This window comes from Ailuropoda melanoleuca, chromosome 9 (assembly GCF_002007445.2).
Source record: "Ailuropoda melanoleuca isolate Jingjing chromosome 9, ASM200744v2, whole genome shotgun sequence".
In the NCBI taxonomy this organism is placed as follows: domain Eukaryota; kingdom Metazoa; phylum Chordata; class Mammalia; order Carnivora; family Ursidae; genus Ailuropoda; species Ailuropoda melanoleuca.
This window is the reverse complement of record NC_048226.1, coordinates 46,914,684-46,936,704: the sequence shown is the minus strand read 5'-3', so window position 1 is coordinate 46,936,704 and position 22,021 is coordinate 46,914,684. Positions and strand designations below refer to the sequence as shown.

At 35.1% G+C, this 22,021-nt stretch overlaps 1 protein-coding gene across 2 annotated transcripts in view; it reads right to left on the bottom strand.

Annotated features, from left to right (window-relative positions):
- Positions 1 to 230: 230 nt before the first annotated feature.
- PI15 (peptidase inhibitor 15) overlaps positions 231 to 22,021 on the bottom strand; it is a 32,167-nt gene continuing 10,376 nt past the window's right edge. For both annotated transcript variants that reach the window (XM_002926309.4, XM_019807062.2), the window contains exons 3-6: positions 11,895 to 12,013; positions 10,324 to 10,456; positions 10,088 to 10,203; positions 231 to 6,255 (exon numbers count right to left, since the gene is read on the bottom strand). In XM_002926309.4, coding sequence (XP_002926355.1) covers positions 6,120 to 6,255; positions 10,088 to 10,203; positions 10,324 to 10,456; positions 11,895 to 12,013 — 504 coding nt within the window. In that variant the 3' untranslated portion in view covers positions 231 to 6,119. The remainder of the gene's footprint in view (positions 6,256 to 10,087; positions 10,204 to 10,323; positions 10,457 to 11,894; positions 12,014 to 22,021) is intronic.

Below are 22,021 nucleotides of genomic sequence, written 5' to 3'. Positions count from 1 at the left end.
GAAGGGAAGAAAGAGAGGGGAAAAAAGGAAAATAGAAGATTTTTGATGTATTTCAGTGATGCATTAAAGATATAATCATTGTTGCTTTAGAAAAGTGGTTCATCATACCTTATCAAAATTATCCTGCCATCTAGTTCTAAGTCTGTTTGAAAACTCTATTGAAAAGAGATATAATTTTAAAACAAAACAAGTAATTATAATATTTTATTGAAAGAAAGAAAATACAGCAGAGTTCAAAAAGCTACACTTGTTATGCTTTATAAGGACAGAGGTTTACACAGGTTTTATGTATGTACACATTCATGACATTACATCACAACATCAGAGCACCTTTCACTGCCACAGTGTTAGGTAAGGAATAAAACTTATCCAAATTAATCTTTAAAAAAATCTAAAACGATATAGTATATTTTAGGATTATGTACATATTCAAAATATTTAGATATTTTAAAAACGCATGATTTTCATATGTGCACAACAATTATCTCCAATTCTCAAACTACTATGGTACCAACATCTGTTTGTCAAATAACAAAACACAAGATCCTGTAATCTACTCCAAGCACCAGTTAAAGTCAGCATTAATTCTTCATCAAACCAGAAGCTTCTAACATATGGAAAGTGAAGTGGGTATTGAAATTATTTAGTGCCTCAAAATTTTTTCTTGCATTAATTACCTGATTATTTTAAGAAAAATGGGGGAAGGGGAGCTGGATGTTTTAGATCAATGTTTTTCTGTTTGATGGAATCCTAGCGCTCTCAGAAGAAACTTCCCACACCCTGGGGAAGGTTTGGGGTATGACCAGATGCATTTTGTTTGTAGTATATGTTAGAGCTTAGAGCTTTATATATAATTGAGATCATAAAAAGTGTTCTCTTGCTTTAAAGTCAGTTTGGAAATATTAATGTGGAAAACTGCTTCAAAATATATTTCTTTTGGTTATGCTAACATAGTTAAACATTTCCTTCAAAACAGATTATCACAATTATGTGATACATACACATAATGTCAATGACATACATCAACTGGAAATTTACCTAAGAATTCTGTCTTTATTAGTTATAGCAGCTGATATAATTCTAAGTTTTTATGTACATTTGTTAGGCTAGAGGGGCTTTGAATGCCATAACACAATTTTATCATTAGCTAAATAATATGACCAAAGAACATTATCAAATTTTAGACCAACAAGTAAAAATGGAGAGGTAATCCTTTTATATGAAATTAATTATTTTAACATATCTCCTTTTTAATCTTATGTACTATGTTAAATAAAAATAATCACTTCTGAAAATGAGACACACAATTCTATTCACTAATTTTAATTGTAATTGTATTTATGATGTAAACCAAATGAAAAATATGCTTTAGTGATACCTAGTTAAAAAAAAAACATTTCGATAAGCACCTTAGAACTAAAATATCATTACAAAAACATTATTATTTCGGAAAGTGGATGCCAAGACATAATCCCTTTCTTATCCTCTTTGAAAATTACGTCAATAGAGTCAAGCATTTTCAAATGCTGTCAGATTTAAGGAGTACCCAAGAGTTCCAATAACGAGGAACTTATTTTTTTTTTTTTGAAATAAAAGAAATGGCTTTTTTTTGCAGGCCAAGCAGCCACCAAAACTTTATTTTCACAATCACCAGAGGGCGCCAGTGCCCGTAGCATGGTTGGTGTAGGTGTACGGCAGCCTTCAGGTGGTACGAGTTTGGACATTGCCATGCTAAAAAATGCCTTAAAAAAAGAAAACTGATAACCTCTAAAAAATATATTTACATTCTGTAACATCTAAATAATGTTGGACTTTAGACAAAAAAGGGAGTTCACTGGCCTATTTCTGGGTAAGATTAATTTAACAGGATTTTTATTAATGTTTCTGAATCAGGAATTGAATGGATATCACTTTTAACAATGAATAAAAAGAGCATTACTAAAGCTATTAACACTAACAATTCATTTAGCACCACATATTTAGCACCAGAATCCATACTGATAGTTCACACTTAGTAAAAACTTCAAATGAAAAGAAACCTCGAAATTGTAGCAAGGATATTATGGTGGTTGTAATGCATTTTCAGCACCATCAGCGAGTGAATTAAGTTTTTGATTGACCTCTGATAAGTCAAAATTATATCATGGCATAATTTTTAAAAATCATTTTGCATGTGTTTAAATATGCCTTTCCTCACACATATAATGATAATACTACATATATATGTATATATATATGTATGTATGTATATATGTATGAAGTCAAATATACTGTTAGGCACTGATAGAAATCTAACTTTATTCTCTCTGAACACTTTGGTAGGTAAAAGCTTCCATTTCTGTCAAAATTTGCATCCTGTGATACTGAGGAACGTAGGGAATGTTGTTACACAAAGGGAAGGACATAGCCCACAGCCTGAGCTTTACTTTTCCTTCCTGGACACATTCAAATGATCTGTTTAGCTTATATATTAATTTAATAAGCTGGTTATGAACACAAAACACTTCAGCTGGTCTAAATGTGCACATGACTGTTTATGTGGGTGTTATAAGTTGATTCAACGCAAGCATGTACAATGAGAATACACGCTGTTTCAGTTCAAATAGTCTGAGTGAATTGTACTGGGTGCACTTGCCTTCGTGTTTGGTCAGCTCTGTGCTACAGCAGCACGGAGCTTTCGAATAAATGTTTCCACAAAGGTTTCAAGTGAACGTCAGGGCGCTGCTGCCAAAGGAAGCCGGGAGGGAAACCCCGACGGACCCCAGAAATCACGTTGCGTAGGCTACCGAACAGAAGCAAAAATGGTAAGAATAAAAACTGTTTCCACCACATTTTAAAAGCAAGCTTATCTGTCATAACCAGCAACATTAAGACTGTGCCTACACAACTTAAATACATTTCTATAAAGAAACCCATCAGTTTAACAGCTAAAATTGTAATTTTTCCAGTCTTCTGACGATGTGGAAGCAAAACAAACAAAAGTGTTGTATTGTGACAGAAGTGTTTTACTTTTTACTGAATAAAGAGTGATCTGAAAACTCTATACTGTAGAGAGAGAATCAGTGCCGTGGAATATGGAGAATATGGAAAATACACTTTCTATTGCATGATATGTTTTGAAATGAAAACCTCAATATTGACTGTTTTTAGCTGCTCTTAAGAAATATCTGATACCCAGCCAGACTCTTTCTGCGCCTGGGAATTACAGTGAGAAGTAGCTATCCTAGCACCATGGTTGAATGCTGTGAAAAACAGGACACACTGTTGATATCAGCAAATTTTCATTTGCTTTAGCCTGGAAAATGATACATTTCACATGCCTACCTTATATTACTAACTTTAAAAAGTACACATAGCATAACAAAAATACCCGTTATATTTTCAGGTGAGTTGTTAAGTTATAAATAAATGTATAGCTCTAGTTGTGATTTGGAAAGGACTGTGGTGTAAGTTATTCGTGGCTAGATCCTAGTCTTAATCTGATATGTTTGATGATTTATCAGGATTTTTGATGCATTCAGAGCTTTATATTTAAGAGATTTTTGTCTTAATAACCATGGAAAGGTGGGACTCCTCTAAATTGTTGCAATTCTAGACTTTTTAGTTAATTCTAAAAATATATTCATAGACACATTTATTGAATACTTCCTGCATTACGGCCACTATATAAGAAGCTGGAATGAATGCAAAGAATCAGACAGAGTTTCTGCCAAAGAGAAGCTCATAAAACTTAATTTTTTCCCCAAATAAGTTTCACAACATTAATGATGCATTTAATATTCATAAATTGCTATTAAAATGGTAACTCTAGCCTCATAGGAACCTCTGTGAAATATGTAGCAACTACTATTATTCTTTTTCAGCACTGAGAAACCAAGCCACACAAGCAATCCAGCAACAGGACTGGAACTGAGAACAATCATCTTTGCTTGATAGTACTTTTGCCGCTTCTATAGAATGAGTCTAGGAAGATGAAAGTTGGAAATACTTTCTAGAGAAATCAAGTAAACATCCCACTAATGGGCTTTCTCTCCACTTGCCCACAGTTAGATAAAAGACTGGGGCCCAAATCTTACAATGACTTCTGTTCTCCAGTTTAGTCCCCGAAAATACTTATTTTTTTATACAGTCTATTTATGTGCCCACAAAAGCAGAGTAGTATGATACCAAAACATTTGGTCACCATATTCAGTTTGTAAAAGGAATCAGTCCAATTGTTTGTCATCATGTCAACCTAAGCTCCAGATGGTAGATTTTTCCCTCATTGACTGGATTTAATTATCTGTCATCTTTCAGTGTATCCTCCCTAAGAAACTGCAAATGTGTAGAGAATTTTAAACAAGTAGCTTCCCTCTGTTATTTGCACTCTGGAACTAACCCTGTTTGCTTATTCTGTAATTCTATGGAAGCATTACATAACTTGTGAACACTCTCTTTCATTTTCTCTCTGTCTCTCTCATAATCTCTCTCTCTTTCATTCTCTCTCTCTCTCTCTCACTCTCACACACACACACACACACACAAAACATAATGCAAGTGTCTTGACCCAGATGTTGACTTTTCCTCTCTAATAGCAATTTCCCGAAGGAGGAAACGTTGCATTTCCAAAATCACACGAGTGAAATTTTCGTAGTGACTTTGATTTGACTTCCACAATCAAACTTAATGGAAAACTGAAGATTATTCTCCTACATAGACATGGAAATAAGATTTGCTAATTAGTCCTTGGCAAATCATCTGAAGAAGGCTACTTTGCCAAACCCTACCTGTGGTGTGCATGCAGGATCTTTAATGCGATGCTCAGAGGCTCATGATGATAATTGGATGGACGCTCACCAAATAATGATGTGAAGAGATGGAAGTGTCCTCAACATCTCACGTGTCTCTTTCTGGCATCCTTTACCCTCTGTTGCCAGGCCTCAAGATATACTAGACTCTCAGGATAGACCCTTCTGAAGCTCTCCCCTGTAATTTTTTGTGCAATAACCCTATTTCTATGGCTCTTCATACCTGTCTCCTAAATCTTAATTCTCCTGGGCCTTGTCAGGTTTTTTTAGTGTCTTGCTTTCTGCTTACCAAACTCACAACTATTTACTCTAATACAGTAATCCCTGGGCAGTTAATTCTTTTCTGCCTCTTTTAGTTCCAAGTGGTGTCTCTACATTTTCATGCTAACCAGAAGCCTTACATGTTACCCAGTGTCCTCATCACCTATTTCACCTATAAGGGGCCATTATGGCATCTGTTTCCTCAAACTTACATTAAAACCAATTTGTCAAAAAACTGTAATTTTGCATCAGAATCTTAAACTGCATTATTTCCTGAATTATTTTGTGAGCTTCTTGAAGGCAGGAACCGTATCTCATTATCTTTGCATTATCAGAACATAACTAGCAGAGTGCCTTACACATAGTAACCACTCAACACATGATTACTAATTCAATAAAAGAGATTAAGCAAAAGACATGACTTGAACCTTACATAAGTTGAGCATATCCTTTGGTGAACCCAAATAAGACAAAATACCTCGAGAATGAAATCCTTGGTTGCTTAATTAAATTATTATGTCCAGATATCACTGAGTGTTATTTTGCAAACTCTCACTTTGTAGGTATTACAGAAATGGGTGCTGAAGATGTCCCACCACCTCATACATATTTCAAAATAGTATATTTTTAAATTCCCCTCAGGCTAACTACTGAATCACATTATTGTCTGTGTTACATCATCTATTATATGTTTGTGCATGTACATATACATACACATATGTGTATATATATCTACATACACACACATTAATTACAGGTCAAATATATATTTTATTCCTCACAAACATAACATAATTCCTTTGGAAAGCAAGTTTTAGAATTGGATGCATCAACTATGTCAATATTACGTATCCAACATTTTAACTTGGGCTCAGAGGTCAGAAGATAGAAATGGATGTTTTCATGACCTCAAAGATGAAACAAACATACTAGACAAACACTAATTTATACAAGGCATAATAAAAGGAAAACCAGATTATTATAAAATTTATATAATATGTGCAAAACTCAATATATATATACGCCTATGATTCCCAGAAACCATTCTATTTCCTGGAGGAGAAGATAAGCTTATTTAAACCAGTATAGGTAGTTTGACGTTACTCCTGGAAAACAAAGATTGTCAGTACAAGATCCTCCGTAACTTGGAGGGCAAGCTGAACATGGTACCCCTACTTTATAGGGTGCTTCTCCAATCCAATTGCCCCTAGAAAGAAGAAAAAAAAAAGTACAAAGGTCACATCAATGCTACATTAGTGCCCATTTAAAGAAATTTGGTTGTCCTCAATCACATGACCACATGGATTGAGATGTAATGATCTTTTTGAGAGTTCGTCAATTTAGAAAGGCACTGAAAATTGTATCTATTTCTTTTTTTTAAGATTTTATTTATTTATTTGAGAGAGGGAGAGAGCGCATGAGGAAGCATGAGCTGGGGGGGAAGGGGCAGAGGGAGAGGGAGAAGCAGACGCCCTGTGGAACAGGGAGCCCCCAGCTAGATCCCAGGACCCTGACACCATGACCTGAGCTGAAGGGAGACGCTTAACCCACTGAGCCACCCAGGCACCCCTCCATTTCTTATTTATAGATTAACTTATTATTCTATATATCTTACTTTTTAAATATTTCTCTCTGCAACAGTTAATATTATCTTTATTTACAGATAAGATGTGAAGCACTATGATGAATGGTGACATAATTAGTCATCTGATGCCAGGCTCGATGCTCACTCAGTCACGCATCTGTCTCTGTCCTATAACTAACTGCCTTCTAGAGCACATTGGCAGGACACATTCCCATTCTTAAACCTCCTGCTAATGCTGAGGATGGTAATATACACATGTGCTTAGTATTTTCTGGGAGGCTTAGAAATGATGAAATGAGCAAGAAGTTGTCATAATTTGTCATGGTAAGAGACTAAGGGGAAGCAGTTAAAGGTGATTTCAAAACCTTTACCCATGTGTAAACTCATAGCTTTTGTTTTTAGTAATACTATTTGTTTTGATAATGCTAAACACATTAAACTGAATTATTTTGTGTTGTCAATATTTTTATCTGTTTTGATGGCCAGGATCATAATAATACATCAAATTCATCATTTACAGTAGTTGGAAATAGCCACAATGCCTTACTGTTCAATTCGGAAGAAGATAGATGTATTTTCAATAGCATGGTGATTAGTACTTAGAGTACTAAGAAATAGCAACAGAGCCAGCAATTTGAAGGAAATTGAATGGTCAGGAAGAAATTTGGTCGTCAGTAGTAAAAAGTCAGGGTTGAAGATAAGACAACAGTAGGTAAGAGGCTAAAATATGAAACAGGTGGTTCTCATCTTCTTCAAGACCTGAAGAAGCCCAAGCAGGGGCTCTCCAAGTGTATCTACATAAAATATCTGCTTGGATCAGCCAGTTAAAAATTCAGGGTTTGGGGCATCTGGGTGGCTCAGTTGGTTAAGCAACTGCCTTGGGCTCAGTTCAGGATCCTGGGGTAACCCTCATCCTGCTCAGTGGGGAGCCTGCTTCTCCCTCTCCTTCTGCCTGATGCTCCCCCTGCTGTGCTCTCTCACTGCCACTCTCTCTTAAATAAATAAATGAGTAAATAAATAAATAAAATCTTTATAAAAATTCAGGCTTTGATCTATAAAATATTTATAGAGGAAAATCTATCTGTAAAAATGAAAAACATGCTGATTAGCGATTCATGTTACAAAACGTCATCAGATTCCAAGAACGGACGTCCACCTCTATTTAGTTCACTCTATACTCTGCCCGCTGGATAAGCTTTCTCGAACATAACTTGGATAATGACACATCCTTACCCCAAAACACGCAAGGAGGCCCATTCTCTTATGAGTGTAGCTCACTCCTGTATCCTAATCTCTCCTATTCTATATTCATAATCTTATTTCCCTCTATATCTTCATCTAAAGCTGTAAGTGTTAATTCACAACTCATGCTATTTTAATTTCACATTTTTCTATTTATTCTACATAACTTTTTGAAATTATACAGCGCATATTTTTGGCAACATTAACTTAGAAAAACAATTTTATTATCTGTAAAAAGTATTACATATTACATTACAAACTTTTACATAAATCACAGATTTTTTACTGAATAGAGGATAATTACATTCAAAAGTAAATCAGTCAACTAATAAAGTTACATTATTCATCCTTCCGTTTTTTGTTCTATTCCGTCTAATTAAATTCTCCCTCCCTACCTCTTTCTCTCTCTCCACTTCCCTCTTCCCCCCCCCCCAAAAAAAACAGTTAGGCTTGAGATAACTATATATTGGCATTGGAAAATTCACACTCAAATATCAGTCAAGATTTTAGAACTTTTTTCATTGCCTAGGTTTCAAAATAATGGTTCTTTTTTTTTCAACAAATAAAGCATATTAACACAGTATCTTCATCTCTTGCATAAAACAATCAGATATCTCATCAACAATATTAGAAAATTCAAATCAGTGTTTAAAAACAAAACAGCTAAACAAATGAAATAAAATCTCTTTCACCATTTGAGTACTACTTGGCCTATTTGTAACAGGAGGAAGGGTAAAGGTTTAACAGGAAAATATGAAGTATGAAACCAAAAATACCAAATAAATGCACAGTTTTAATGCTTTCTGTAATGCAGACACATTCTACTTTCCAAACCTTACTATTCTAATAATTATGAAGGGGGACCATGGGGAAAATCGCTATTTTTCTAACTTTGCAAAAACACTGTCACTGGCATACTACCATATAAATGAGTAATGCGGTTATTTGTGAAACATTTTCTCATTCCCTCCCCATATTGGCAAAGCTGGAGAAAAATCTTTGTTTGGGACTTACTTTGGAAGACACCAAGAGTGTCATAAATCCTTTGCACATTTTGCTATTTACTCCAAATGGGAACAGACTCATGTATAAATATTGGAACATTTTATCATCTCAAGAATTATCGTTATCAAGAAAGCATTTTATCAAATGTTAACAAATGCTTATTTATACTCATAAAGAATATTTATAAATATGGCTATTTTTATAATCTTTGCTCAATTTTCACAATACATTTTTATGTATGCCATAAAATGGAACTAATGAAAAAAATTTTGTTTTATTTTTATTTTTTTAAAGATTTATTTACTTGAGAGAGAGAGAGCACGTGTGCACACGCATACATGAGGGGGAGGGGCAGAGGTAGAGGGACAGGGCTAATTTCACGCAGACTCCCTGATGAGCAGAGCCCCATCCTGAGATCATGACCTGAACCAAAATCAAGAGGGTGACTCTAAATCAATTGAGCCACCCAGGTGCCCCTGGTGAAAAACTTTTAAATTTTCAATACTGAAACTTAAATCATGACAAAGGTTTAATTTAAAAAGAAATCATAGTGGGGCACCTGGGTGGCTCAGATAGTTAAGCGTCTGCCTTCAGCTCAGGTCATGATCTCCAGGTCCTGGGACCAAGCTCCAAGTCCTGCTCCCAGCTCAGCAGGGAGTCTGCTTCTCCCTCTCCCTCTGCCTCTTCCCCTGCTTTGGTGTTCTCTGTCTCTGTCTCTCTCTCTCTCTCTCAAATGAATAAATAAAATCTTAAAATAAATAAATATAAAAAGAAGTCATAGCATTTAAATTTTCCCCTCTGGTAATAAATGACTCCTTAGCCATCCATAAAATTAGAATATTCTAGTACTGATTGAGGGGAATATTGCAGTGTTGATAAATTCCCTACAAGATTCTTTTCTGATAACTTTTATAGAACTATGAAAAACCTGAAAGTACAATGTTTATTTTACAATTATCGTGACTAAAGAAAGGTGAAGGAAGTGTTGTGAATTTCTGTATCTCAAATTGGTTTGTCCACAATTTTAGCCCCAAATACTCTCTTTGTGAAAAATAACTGTTCATCTCATTATTTTTCGGGTATATGGGGTCATGGGAGATTTGAGGATTAGAGTCTATTGTAATTAAATCTTAGTCACATTAAAATAACTACCAGACTGGAGATATTTAATAGGGTTCCAGGAAGTATAATCCAGCCTCGTACTTACTTTGGGGCATAGTTGCATACCAGGTAAACTGCACGTTGCCACACAGCTCCCCAGACATTCATGTTTTGGCAAGTATGAATTGCACATCCTATCCGATTGGAGGTGGCCCAAACCATCTGCAAAAATAAGCCAATACATCATTATTGAAGTTAAAGCTAAGAAAATGCATATTCCCCAAAATAGTAAGAGCATTTTTAAAACTATGAATCAAAAATTAACAAGACAATTGAAATAACCTGCGTATAATGTGTGCACATGGGGCCAAAACATCTCATAGGACATCTGGGGTTGCAATCCTGAGGATATGGAAAAGCATAATCTTTCACTTCATCATACCATGGCTTGACCAACTGGAGAATAGAGCGATATCTAGATATCAAGAAAAACAATGAGAACTTAGAGTACAACAGTGGTAATTTATAGTGGAGTCATATTAAATTGTAAGTTAACAGTTCTTTTTGCAGGTTATTCATGATGAATCAAGAGCAAATCCATGCCTCACAATCACCATCATCACCTATTCCTCCAAGTAGGGCCAAGCATGAAAATGCCCGGGACTAAAGCAAGTGAGCCTGTATTAGTTTAAGTATATGTCTGGTTGTTTCAAAAAGAGAAATGAAAATATTTCAAGAATCTTCATCTTTATCTTGTTTTATCTTATCAAAAATTTCTCCCACCAGAATCATATACACAATAAAAATTAAATATGTAAATCATAGTTGTGATACTAGAACTCAGTGTGTTTTTTCCCTTAAACTTGAATCACTTTAATTTGAATAATAGCACACCTGATTTTTCTCCTGTATATAGAAGAGAATAGGTCTTTGGAATGTTGGATGACGACATTCCTCAGTGGTGGAAAAATTATCCTATCACTGGGAATGGCCTTTCCCATAGTTGCACATACTTTGCATATTTATGTGTGTATGTTTGTGTATGTGCATGTGCGTGTATACACGTATATGTAAACATATGACTCACACAGACATATATAGATATACACATATGCAACCATGAGAAAGTTGCATAAACACAAGAATAGCTTCTGACACATTGAAAAAATTTTCCTGAGGTGGGAGAATCAGGGTATAGGATATAACATACACCTAACACTTTCAAAGGCTGAGACGCTGTTCCAAGGGTGAAAGGGGAAACTGGTCTTATGAGGACCTTTTAAAAAAAAAAATTATTTATTTATTTATATATTTTTTATTGTGTTAGGTTAGTCACCATACAGCACTTCGTTAGTTTCTGATGTAGTGTTCCATGATTCATTGTTCGCGTTCAACACAGTGCTCATTGCAATACGTGCCCTCCTTAATACCCATCACCAGACTAACCCATCCTCCTATCCCCCTTCCCTTTGAAACTCTCAGTTTGTTTCCTGCAGTCCGTAGTATCTCATGGTTTGCGTCCCCCTCTGATTTCCCCACCTTCATTTTCCCCTTCCTTCTCCTAATGTCCTCCATGCTATTCCTTATGTTCCACATATATGTGAAACCATATGATAATTGTCTTTCTCTCCTTGGCTTATTTCATTTAGCATAATCCCCTCCAGTTCTATCCATGTTGATGCAAATGGTGGATATTTATCATTTCTGATGGCTGAGTAATATTAGAACCTATTAACCAATTAAATAATCCTTGAAGACATCTGAAACAGTCACAGGCCAAGCACCATTGTCTGACACTTAGTGAACACTCAATAAATATTTGCTGATATTATTTGAAAGTGGTATCACTCCCCCCTTGGGATCCATAAGTAATAAAGTGTGTGGATGAACAGTATCATTGAAACTGCTCTTACCTTCCAGTTCGTACAGATAGATTTTGGCCCAAAAATCTCAGTAAGTAAGAAGGTCCATGGTCCCAAATGCAAGTAGCTGCCCAAGCCTCTGCAGATTTTGCAAGATTTTCATCCCAAACCTGTGAAGGGGAAAAAACCTTCAGCTTTACCAGTTTTGTTAGTAACTGACAAAAAGTAAGAGGAAGAAATAGTACTACTATTTCCTAAAGTTCTTTCAATTCTGGTTCCTTAGACTATTTTAACTAAAGAAAGCAAATTCAGACCATTGATATTGAAAGTTCTCTAATATAATATCACAGAAAACATTTCTGTTTTTACAGTGTCATCCAAATCTGAAGTCCAAATATCAGTTTAAAGGTAGGCCAACAAAAATACCACATCTAGATGTAACTTGGGGACACCTCATACTGACTACTGAATTTTTAATCCACCCAAGTCAATTGATTTTCCTAGAGGTCATCTTCACAGCAACAAGGAGTCATGCTATTAATATATCTTAAAAACTAATATCATCAAATTATTTATTCAAATCGATTTACCAAAATTAATAATGTCTAATATTACATTGTGATTTTTAAAAGTCAAACTATATTGTAGTATAATAACTCCCAAGGAGCCTTCATATTTTTTAACATTTGAATCTTTGGTAGTAATAATAATAATATGAGAATTAAGTTTTAGTGGGTATGAACTAAATACCCACTAAAACATATCATATTATGGTTTAAAACATGGCATATTATGGTTCAATTAAATAAATTAAGAAAAATAGTAATTGTTCTCAAAAAAGGAAGGTGTTTAAATTGATAAGGATATTACTGACCTATAATAAATTTTCTTTAATTGAAAAAAACTGGGACAAAATTTGAATGAGCCTTAGATTTAATAGATATTTATATTAGTTACCATACAGATTGACATTTTCATCTCTGAAGCTGTATGGGGAAATGAAGCCAAGCATTTGTGGACCTGCTGATAATAAATCAACCTAAAATGGTGATCTATTTTATAACAAGTTTCAAGGTACAAAAACTCAAAATAGAGAGTATTTACAATTCTTGTAAACCAATATAGAAAAAAATGCATTCAAAAATTTCCCCTAGTAAAAATATAATTTAGTGAAGTATTTTTCTTTTGTATGGAATGGCTTTAATTGAATTTTATAGTTTGTATCATGACATTATTTCCTAAGTTATTTAAATATTATTCCAGCTCTCTGAAAAAAAATTATTCAAATTTTGACTAGACAGTAGTGTATTTTAGAAGGTAAGAACTTACATGAAAAAGTAAGTGCCAATTTTATAATTACTCAAATTCACATGAAGTGCCCCACAGGAGCATAGATGTTCTTCTACTGATCATTGTTTTCCTGTTTTCATAGTCTCCCTTATTTTATCATTCTTTTGGTGACTTTCTCCTCTACCAGGTTGTATGGAGCTAAGAAAACTCACTTACATTAGGGTTGATGGCCCTGAGTTCACTGTGAGTTATAAACTTTCCAGCTAACTCATGAGACTGCTTGACTACAACACTGAGAGGGTAATTTTCCACAAGGATGATAGGATACATATATTAATTTAATACAACAATGTTTTTAAGTGGAGAGAAATTATTTTAGTGACTTTGAAGTAAAATAGGCAAAAATCAAAATAATAGATAAATTCTTCCAGAGACACTTTCATTCCATGAGGCCATGGCAGCCACCTTCAACAGAAATTTGTTAGTTACTCCAAAGTTGTTTTAAATTAGGAAAACAAAGTCATCTTACATAAACTCATCTTGAATTACATTAAAATAAACTTACAAAGTTTGTATAAAATGAGAATTGTTTAGAAAGGATCTGGAGTAATTCTATGGTGACAATGGCCACATCTTCTTAAGGAGATATAGCAAGACACACTTTTCTTAGTTATCCAGAATATCATCTGCCAATTTTGAAGATTAAATTGAATGTGACAAAACATTACATAATGCCACTTTAATCAGTGAGTAATCAATGTTAAATACAATATCAAAAATGTAAAGCACTCCATCATAAGAGATTTTGTACTACGGTTTTCACAGTTACTTAGGTCAGACATAAATTTTATGAATTATTGTTTCAAACTTCTCCTTTATTTTATCTGTAAAAATTTGGGCAAAGTGTATTAAGAGTATAAAATAAATTTATAATGAAAGTCATAATATCCTAGGACTGGAATTAACTTTTAAAAGCATTGGGGTGCCTGGGTGGCTCAGTCGGATGAGCATGGGAATCAATTTCAGCTCAGGTTATGATCTCAGTCTTGATATCAAGCCCCAAGTCAGGCTCCACACTCAGTGGGGAGTCTGCTTGTCCCTCTCCCACCCCCCCTGCCCTCACCCCCACTCTCTTTCTCCCTCTCTCTCTAAAATAAATAAATAAAATAAAATAAAAGGTATTTATTTGGCTGATAATGGATTTATCTAGTATTTATTCTTTTGATGTTTTTTCAATGAAATATGGATTTATGAAATATAAATTATAGTTCCCTGAAGTACAAAATAACATAATTAATTCACAAAGGAATTTCAGATGGAATGGCATCAAAAAATTATGTCCCCTGATGGGTTCTTAATTAATTGTAATCACTTGGGGGAAAGAATGCATCTAAGTATTATTTACATAATGAACTAGAATGTATACTCAGATCAATAACGGCTAAAAACACTTTATTATAGTCTTGTCCTAAAATACAAGCACAGCATGCCACAAAGTACACTGACCTGAAAATAAAAATCTTGTGTTCTAACCCTAATTCTGCTGCTAAGATCGTCTGTGACTGAAGACATTTCAATTATTCTTTCTCCTATTTAATTCATCTGTAAAATACGATTGGATGAGGTCATTTCTAGGGTATCTTTCATATTCACTTCTCATGATTTAATAAACCTGAGTACTGCCAGCTTCAAAGCCAGTAAGTTGTATGTTATATTGGCCTATAACTTACTCAATTCTAGCCCTTTCCATTCCATAGAGAGAATAAAATTAGATTCTTTTCAAAATAATTAACAATATTTAAAGCTGTTAAGAATTTAGAAGTAAATTAGCATATATAATTCTATCTTTATCCTTGTTCATACATTTTAAAGCTTAATATTGCATATGTCAAAAAGATAAACCATATATTGTTCATATACCAGATATAGATTGGTAGATTGATGTAGACTTGTATTTAAATCTCAATCTATATTTATCTGAAATATTTCCATCAAAACATCAGTTTGGATATACAGATTGATCCTTTAAGTATGGCTAAAAGTATTTTTACTTAATTAAAATGTTGGTTACAATTGGGGGGAAAAAAAGAGAAACCAAAAAGTTCATGCCTGAAAAAATATCTTACATGAACATACCTTGTTAACCATGATAAGGGATTTTGATAAGAAGACAATGTATTTGTTACTGATGTCTACATTTTTAGGCATGAGTTTCTATGTATAAATATTACAATGAAAATTTTGGGGAAGATGGTTATGGAGGAGAAGGGATAATTTCTTTCTTTCTCTCTCCATGTTTACTTTTAGGGAACTGATGGGAGGGATTTCTGCCTGTCTCTATGTTCCTGGAGGAAGATACTGAAGAGACTGATGGGCATCGGCTAAGTCCCCCCCAGAGAGCTGGTCATTTTGACTCCCTGTGGGAGACATGGTCCACTCTCCCTCTGATACCCAATGTAGAGGATGTCAAAGGTACTATACTCTTTCTTGCCTCTGTCCTCAGGCAAGGCTCACACTCATCCTGTAGAGAGGAAGACCCAGCTTGAATAGGGAGCTCTGAAATTTAGGAATTACATCAATAGCATCTACTGGTAAAGTTAAGAACTGCATTTGCTGCCTTTCTCCATTGGTTACAACTTCCAGGAGAAAACGGGTATATTATTTATCCCCTTAATATCCAGCAGTATTTAAATTTATTAATATGGTGAGAGGTCTTTGAGGTTTGAAAATAGCAAGCAATCATAACTTTATTTAATAACAATAGGAGATTTCAACAAAAAATTGGAGGCTGTAGGCAGTGGTCCAATATGATCTACTTTTTCCTATTCAGAAGCTCTAAATTGCAATGAATGTGGCCAGTGCAACCATGTGAAAGAATTTTTACAATTTATAAAGTTCAGGAAGTGAAAATGTAAATTGCTTAAGCATTTAACTTAACATACACATTTCTGGATGCTTGATAGGCAATCTATCTGTTGAATTTTTCTGAGTATGTGTAGCATTTATTTGAAATAATTTTATTTTTTAAAAGTTTTATTTGTTTATTTGACAGAGAGAAAGAGAGAGAGAGAAGCAGAGAGGAAGACGCAGACTTCTTTGCTGAGCAGGGAGCCCAATGTCGGACTCGATCCCAGCACCCAGGGATCATGACCTGAGCTGAAGGCAGACATTTAACCGACTGAGCCACCCAAGGTGCTCAGAAATAATTTTAATATTGGATCTTACAAATATAGCAACAGAAAAGGGCACACATGTGCATCCTATGGAATGCCTACTAAATATGAAACACTATTTATTACCTTTTGTTGAAAAACTAAATATCTGATACTTACTTAGCTTTTATTCAACCAGCTTGAACATTCTGTATTTCTGGTTTTTGCCCTTCTAAATAGGTAAGATGAGTTCACAAAAAATTTAGTTGTGAACACCTAAAGGGAACACCTAAAATTTGACCTTGCCTCCTAAAAGTGAGGCAAAAATTAGGAATATTATGCATGGATACCCAAAGACATTTAGAGGACACACTAGAACTTAAATAGTATGATTAAATTAGATAGTTCACAGAATAAAGATGATTTAAAACAGTGTTAGAGCGTTCTTATGCTTGTAGGTGTGCTCCAACTGGTTTTCTTCCAATCCTTGTTGTTAGAGCCATTTAGTTTGTCAGCTTATAAAAGGATTGATTTATCTTTGTACTAAAATGTTCACCATGAACTATTATTCTACTTGTAAATAAAGTTAGCCTCTTGTCTGTGAAAACCACATAGTTGGACTAAGCCCTGAGAGATATCCAAAATTCAAACTGATGTCATTTAAATATCTAGAAGAGTTGTGGCTCCAAGAAATAGGAGGAGTATGAAAGGAATGTAGATTCCCATCAAATTTAGTAGTCTTTAGAACTTGAGCCAAAGAAATACCAAATCAAATCAAAGAATGTTGCAGTATGGGAGAAGTTTGCTGACTTTGATAAGCGGACAGAAGAATTGGATAGTGCTACAAGACAGTCCAAGGATGAGGTTGTTTTGCCAGCCATCCGTAAGTTTTGGTATCCACAACACAGAGACAGCCAGAATCATGAGGCACATTGACATCTGAAGCACCCATCTTAAATCCCAGTCAACATCTTGGATAAGAAATGTACTCAGACTGGAAGGCAAACCTCAAAATTACTTGGGAATACATCCTCAACATTGTTTGAAATGGAATAACATTGAAATGGAATAGTGCTTTTTAAAAAATGGGTAAGATCTTTTAACTCCACATGTAAGATTTAAACATTGGAGTGTTTGAAAGAATCATATTGAAGGTATTAGAAAAGAATTTACCTGTATACACTTGATATTAAAATTAGTAATGGTTAAGAAAATGTGTCTATTAAAGCAACAGGTTAGCCTTGTAATTTCAACATAAGCATGTCAGTGAATAATTATTTACCTCGCAATTTCAAGTTGAAAATTACAAGAAAATCATAAAATTTTTAAAATAGTGTTGCAAAATTTAGGACTTAAGAGTCACTGTATTTCTTAGAATTTTACAACAATTTAATATATAAAAATTATTTCAATAAATCAACTGAAATACTTTTAAAACTCAAATCTATTAAATGTATACATGCAGCTTAGGAAATTTAATTAATTAAATCTGCTGGCAATAAATATGAAACAAATGTGTTTGTCAGAATCCTGGATTTATGAATAGAACAAAGGATTCATGGATTGCAGCTAAATTAAGGAAGAACCAGGAATATTAATTTCAGCCTCTTGAAAAATCTGTTCTGCTCATGGATATTATCTTCAAAGACATAAGATGATAAAAATAAAAATTTCACACTTTGAATTTTTAGAGACACATTTCTAAATTGGTTATTGTCATGGACACTATGGTTAATGATGCCATTGGAGACAGTTCGGCAGCTCCCATAGACATGTATTCTTTTTTTTTTTTTTGACATTTACGTTGTCGTTTCTTGTATATTCTGATAAAAAGTAAAATGAATTTAGATAGACAAGTTTTGAGGTTTTAAAGAAATAAGTTAGCTAAGACTGTTTGATCTTTTCCTCAGTTGGTCAAATTAGAAAAGGAGTACTGACTTACAAAAGTGAGAACCATTACAAAGAAATTAAGTGATGACAAAATTATTTCCTCCGAGGGCAGCCAAAAGCTTTTAAAATGCTACACAGGCATGATTGTGGTTCTTATTTGCAATTGGTTGGTTTGTCCCCATTAGGTAGAAATGCCTGTGAAATGGCCAAGAAAGGACACTGAAAGCGTAATACACCAGACCCAGTGTTAAACCAGACCGACCGTAGGGATGAACTTTGGTAAGGCGAGAGAGGGATGGGTCGAGGTCGGGTAGGGTGGGACAGAGGAAGAGAAAAGGCCTTCATATGGGAAATTCTGGGCATTGATTAGACTAATGAAACTCATTCTACTTTATAGAAGAAGTAATTAAAGGAACTTGATAAAAAAAAAATTCCCTCAAGTCTCAAAAATAACTACAAAGTATGAGAACATATTATATCACAAAATACCAAAGTAGGGTCCTAAGCATTTTTTTTAATGCTTTAAAGGAGATAATGAAGACTTCCCTCAGGTAAGATGAGTACTTTCAAGTAGGTGGGAAAGGAAAACTTCTATGAAGAGATGATATAAAGTGGACTTTTTTTAAGACGAGATCATTGCCAATGACATAAATTTATTAACAACAATCAAAAAAGGTCTCTCTTGACCCGTTTTCATCTTTCAATTACTGCATCGTTCTCTCCTTTTTCTTCCAGTGAAATTCCCTGAGAGTTGTCTTAACTGAGAATTCCCAATTTCTCTTCTTCCCTTCTCTCTTGAGACCACACCGGCACACTCCCCACCCCCATCTCCACTTCACCCAAACTGCTTTTATCAATGTCATCAGTGGTCATTTCCTGGTCACCATCTTACTTGTTCTATCGGTAGTGTTTGGCATGCCTGACCACCTGCTCTTCCCGGACACACACACCATGTCTTGGTTTCATGACCCTACACTTGCCTTGATTTCTTCTGGTTGCTGCTTCTCCTTATGCTCGCCAACCCCTGCATGCTGGAGGGTTCTCAGGACTCAGGCCACATCCATTTCTCTCCCCCACCCCCCCCCCCCCCCCCCNACCCCCGCCTCTGATTCATCTATTTTGACTGCTTAGGTAATCTCATCCAGTCTCACAGACTGAAATACCATTTATATGCCTGTGGTATTATTCTGAATTTTATCTCTAGACCACTCAGTTGAATACCAGACTACTTTATCTGCCTACCTAATTTAAGCCTCTACTTAACAATCCCAAAATTGAGTTCCAGATATTCACAACCCCACCCCACTCCTTAGCCCCTTACCAGCTACTCCTGTAGTGTTCCTTCTACCAGTGAATGGCATTGCCCGTCTTCTCATTCAGGGGTCGCCTGTTATACTGTCTATGGCTGCTGCTGTGCTACAAAAGCAGAGCTGAGTAGTTGCAACATACACTATATTTACTATTTGATCCTTTACAGAAGAAATTTACCAACTGCTGTTGTAGTTGCTGAGGCCAAAAATCTAAGTGGTCATCTTTACTCTTTCTTTGCTTCATAATCTTAATCTGCTCCATCAGCAAATCTTGTTGATTCTAGCTTCAAAATACTGTACATTCAGAATACAACCACTGATCATCACTGCTTTTGCTACCACCTAGGTCAAAGCCATCATCGTTTGTTATCCGGGTTGCTGCAAGAGACTTCTAACTGAAGGAGTGCTTCATATCTACAAAGTCTTAATACATAAATTAATGAGGTCTTGGATAAAAGATAATACATTCAGAATTTGAAGTCAGAGTACTTAAATATGATTGGTGTTTAGGAAAGAAAGTTCCAGTGCTTTAAATCTATGCATTGCTAAATCTGCACTATGAAACCGTACTTGACTCAAGTGCTTTGAAAATATTAGAGCTCTGTATAAATACAGTTGCACTCAAATGACTGTGTTGGGAGGATGGTCTAGTAAGGAAAATGAGTAAAGTAGTATTGGGTGTAAGACGGTAAAGTGCAACTGCTGCTTGACCTCTGGACAGTTATGTGGGAAAAAAAATTCTCAGAAATGAACAAATTTGCCCCATCCAGAGAGGCTACTCCTCTCTAACCAATTGCTGACAATTAGGAAGTGGGTTCAATGTCTCTAGAACTTTCCTCTCTTGAGGATAATCTGGAAATCCTGATGTATGTGTGAAATGTATCAACTTTAACATTTGGCAAATAATTTTTAAAAATGTTTAATTCTGTACAGTTCAATATCATGCAGAGCAAATTAAATATGCCCACTAATTAGAATGGTTGATGGGGCTACAGTTTATGAACTCTGATGTAAGGTATCATTTTCATCATTATGGTTACAAAGATGTGGTATCTTCCCTCCTAATATCCACGGATGGTGGTGGGAAAGAGTGTCCCTGGAGCCACCTTTGCCCCAAACCTCCTACAACAGACTTACCACACATGGACTGCTGTTTTGTCCTCAACAATGGAAAATGCAAGAAACAACATACATTTCCAGATTAACTAATACGACCCTAGGTAATGAATTCATCTAGGCAGCCAGTAAATGAATATTCATTGGGAGGCATTGGGTATTGTGAATTCAACAGTCAGCAGGGCAAACATGGACTCTACCTTAAAGTTTAGGGACGAGATAGATAACAAAAACACTACCAAACAAATAAATGAATAATTGCAAACTGTAATAGCTCATATAAATACATTACTCTATAACACATTATACATATATATAATGTATATAATGCACTATATTAAAAAGCTCCAGAAGAATCACGTGCTACTTAAAAGTTTGCTTCTTTTAAAGTTTCTTTAGTCAATCCAGGGTATTCCCAAGAGAGCATAGGTTCATGTTGCAGACCCACAGTGCTTACATGATATTTTGTGAAAGCAAGTGCTGAATAATTTCAAGTGAAATTTTGTGATAATATAGAATTATCACTGGGGTAATTCTTTTGGCTTAACCTATTAATTTGTTCCATATATAGTCTCTTGACAAACAAGTTGATATTTAAGCCACATGATATTTTCCTCAGCTCAGTTTTGTGTTCTAAAACATGACTGAAGAAATTTCTCACCCGGGAAATTACTCCAGGATCTCCTGGGGAACTTTCAAGAAGATAGATGCCTAGCCCAATCCTGGACCTATCAAATCAAAATGTTTAGATTGAGGATCTTGAATGTGTGCTTACAAAGTAGTTCTGCTCTCTTCTGATTAGAAATAATTGTCTAAAGCCTTATTTGGTGGAGAGTCATTTTGATTGCAGAGAACTTTGGTCCTCCCCTCTCCTCTCCCATCCCTACTCACCCCCTGCCACATCACATGGGATGCCTCTGATTTTCTATTTATTTAACAGTACAACTTCTTACCTTTTCCAGTATTTTCAGAAGGCAAATATCTTTGTGCAACTTTCCCTGATAGGCTATATTGGCAATACTCTGCATGCAAGAGGTGCTATATATAGATACTTAACACAAAAGGGCTGAAGGCTAAGAAAAAGCTGGGTGACTTGAGGTCAAGTGTCCAAGACATTGATGTTCACGGCTTTCAAAGACTTGAAGCACTATCACAATGCAGAGTTTTCCTATATGGTTACCAAGGGTAGAAAGAATACTAGGAGCAAGATTTGATTCCATGTGAAGAAATACTTTCTAATATTCGATAAGGTCCTCAGATCAAATGCATGTAGAGAAATACCTTAGCCAGTGGTCTCCAGAGCAGGAGATGCACACATGAAGGGGAGTGTGTAGCATATGGTCTTTCAAAGTATAGGCTTTGTTGTCATATAGAGTTATATTTTCATCTTTTTGATTTACCTGCTGTGTGACCTTGGGGA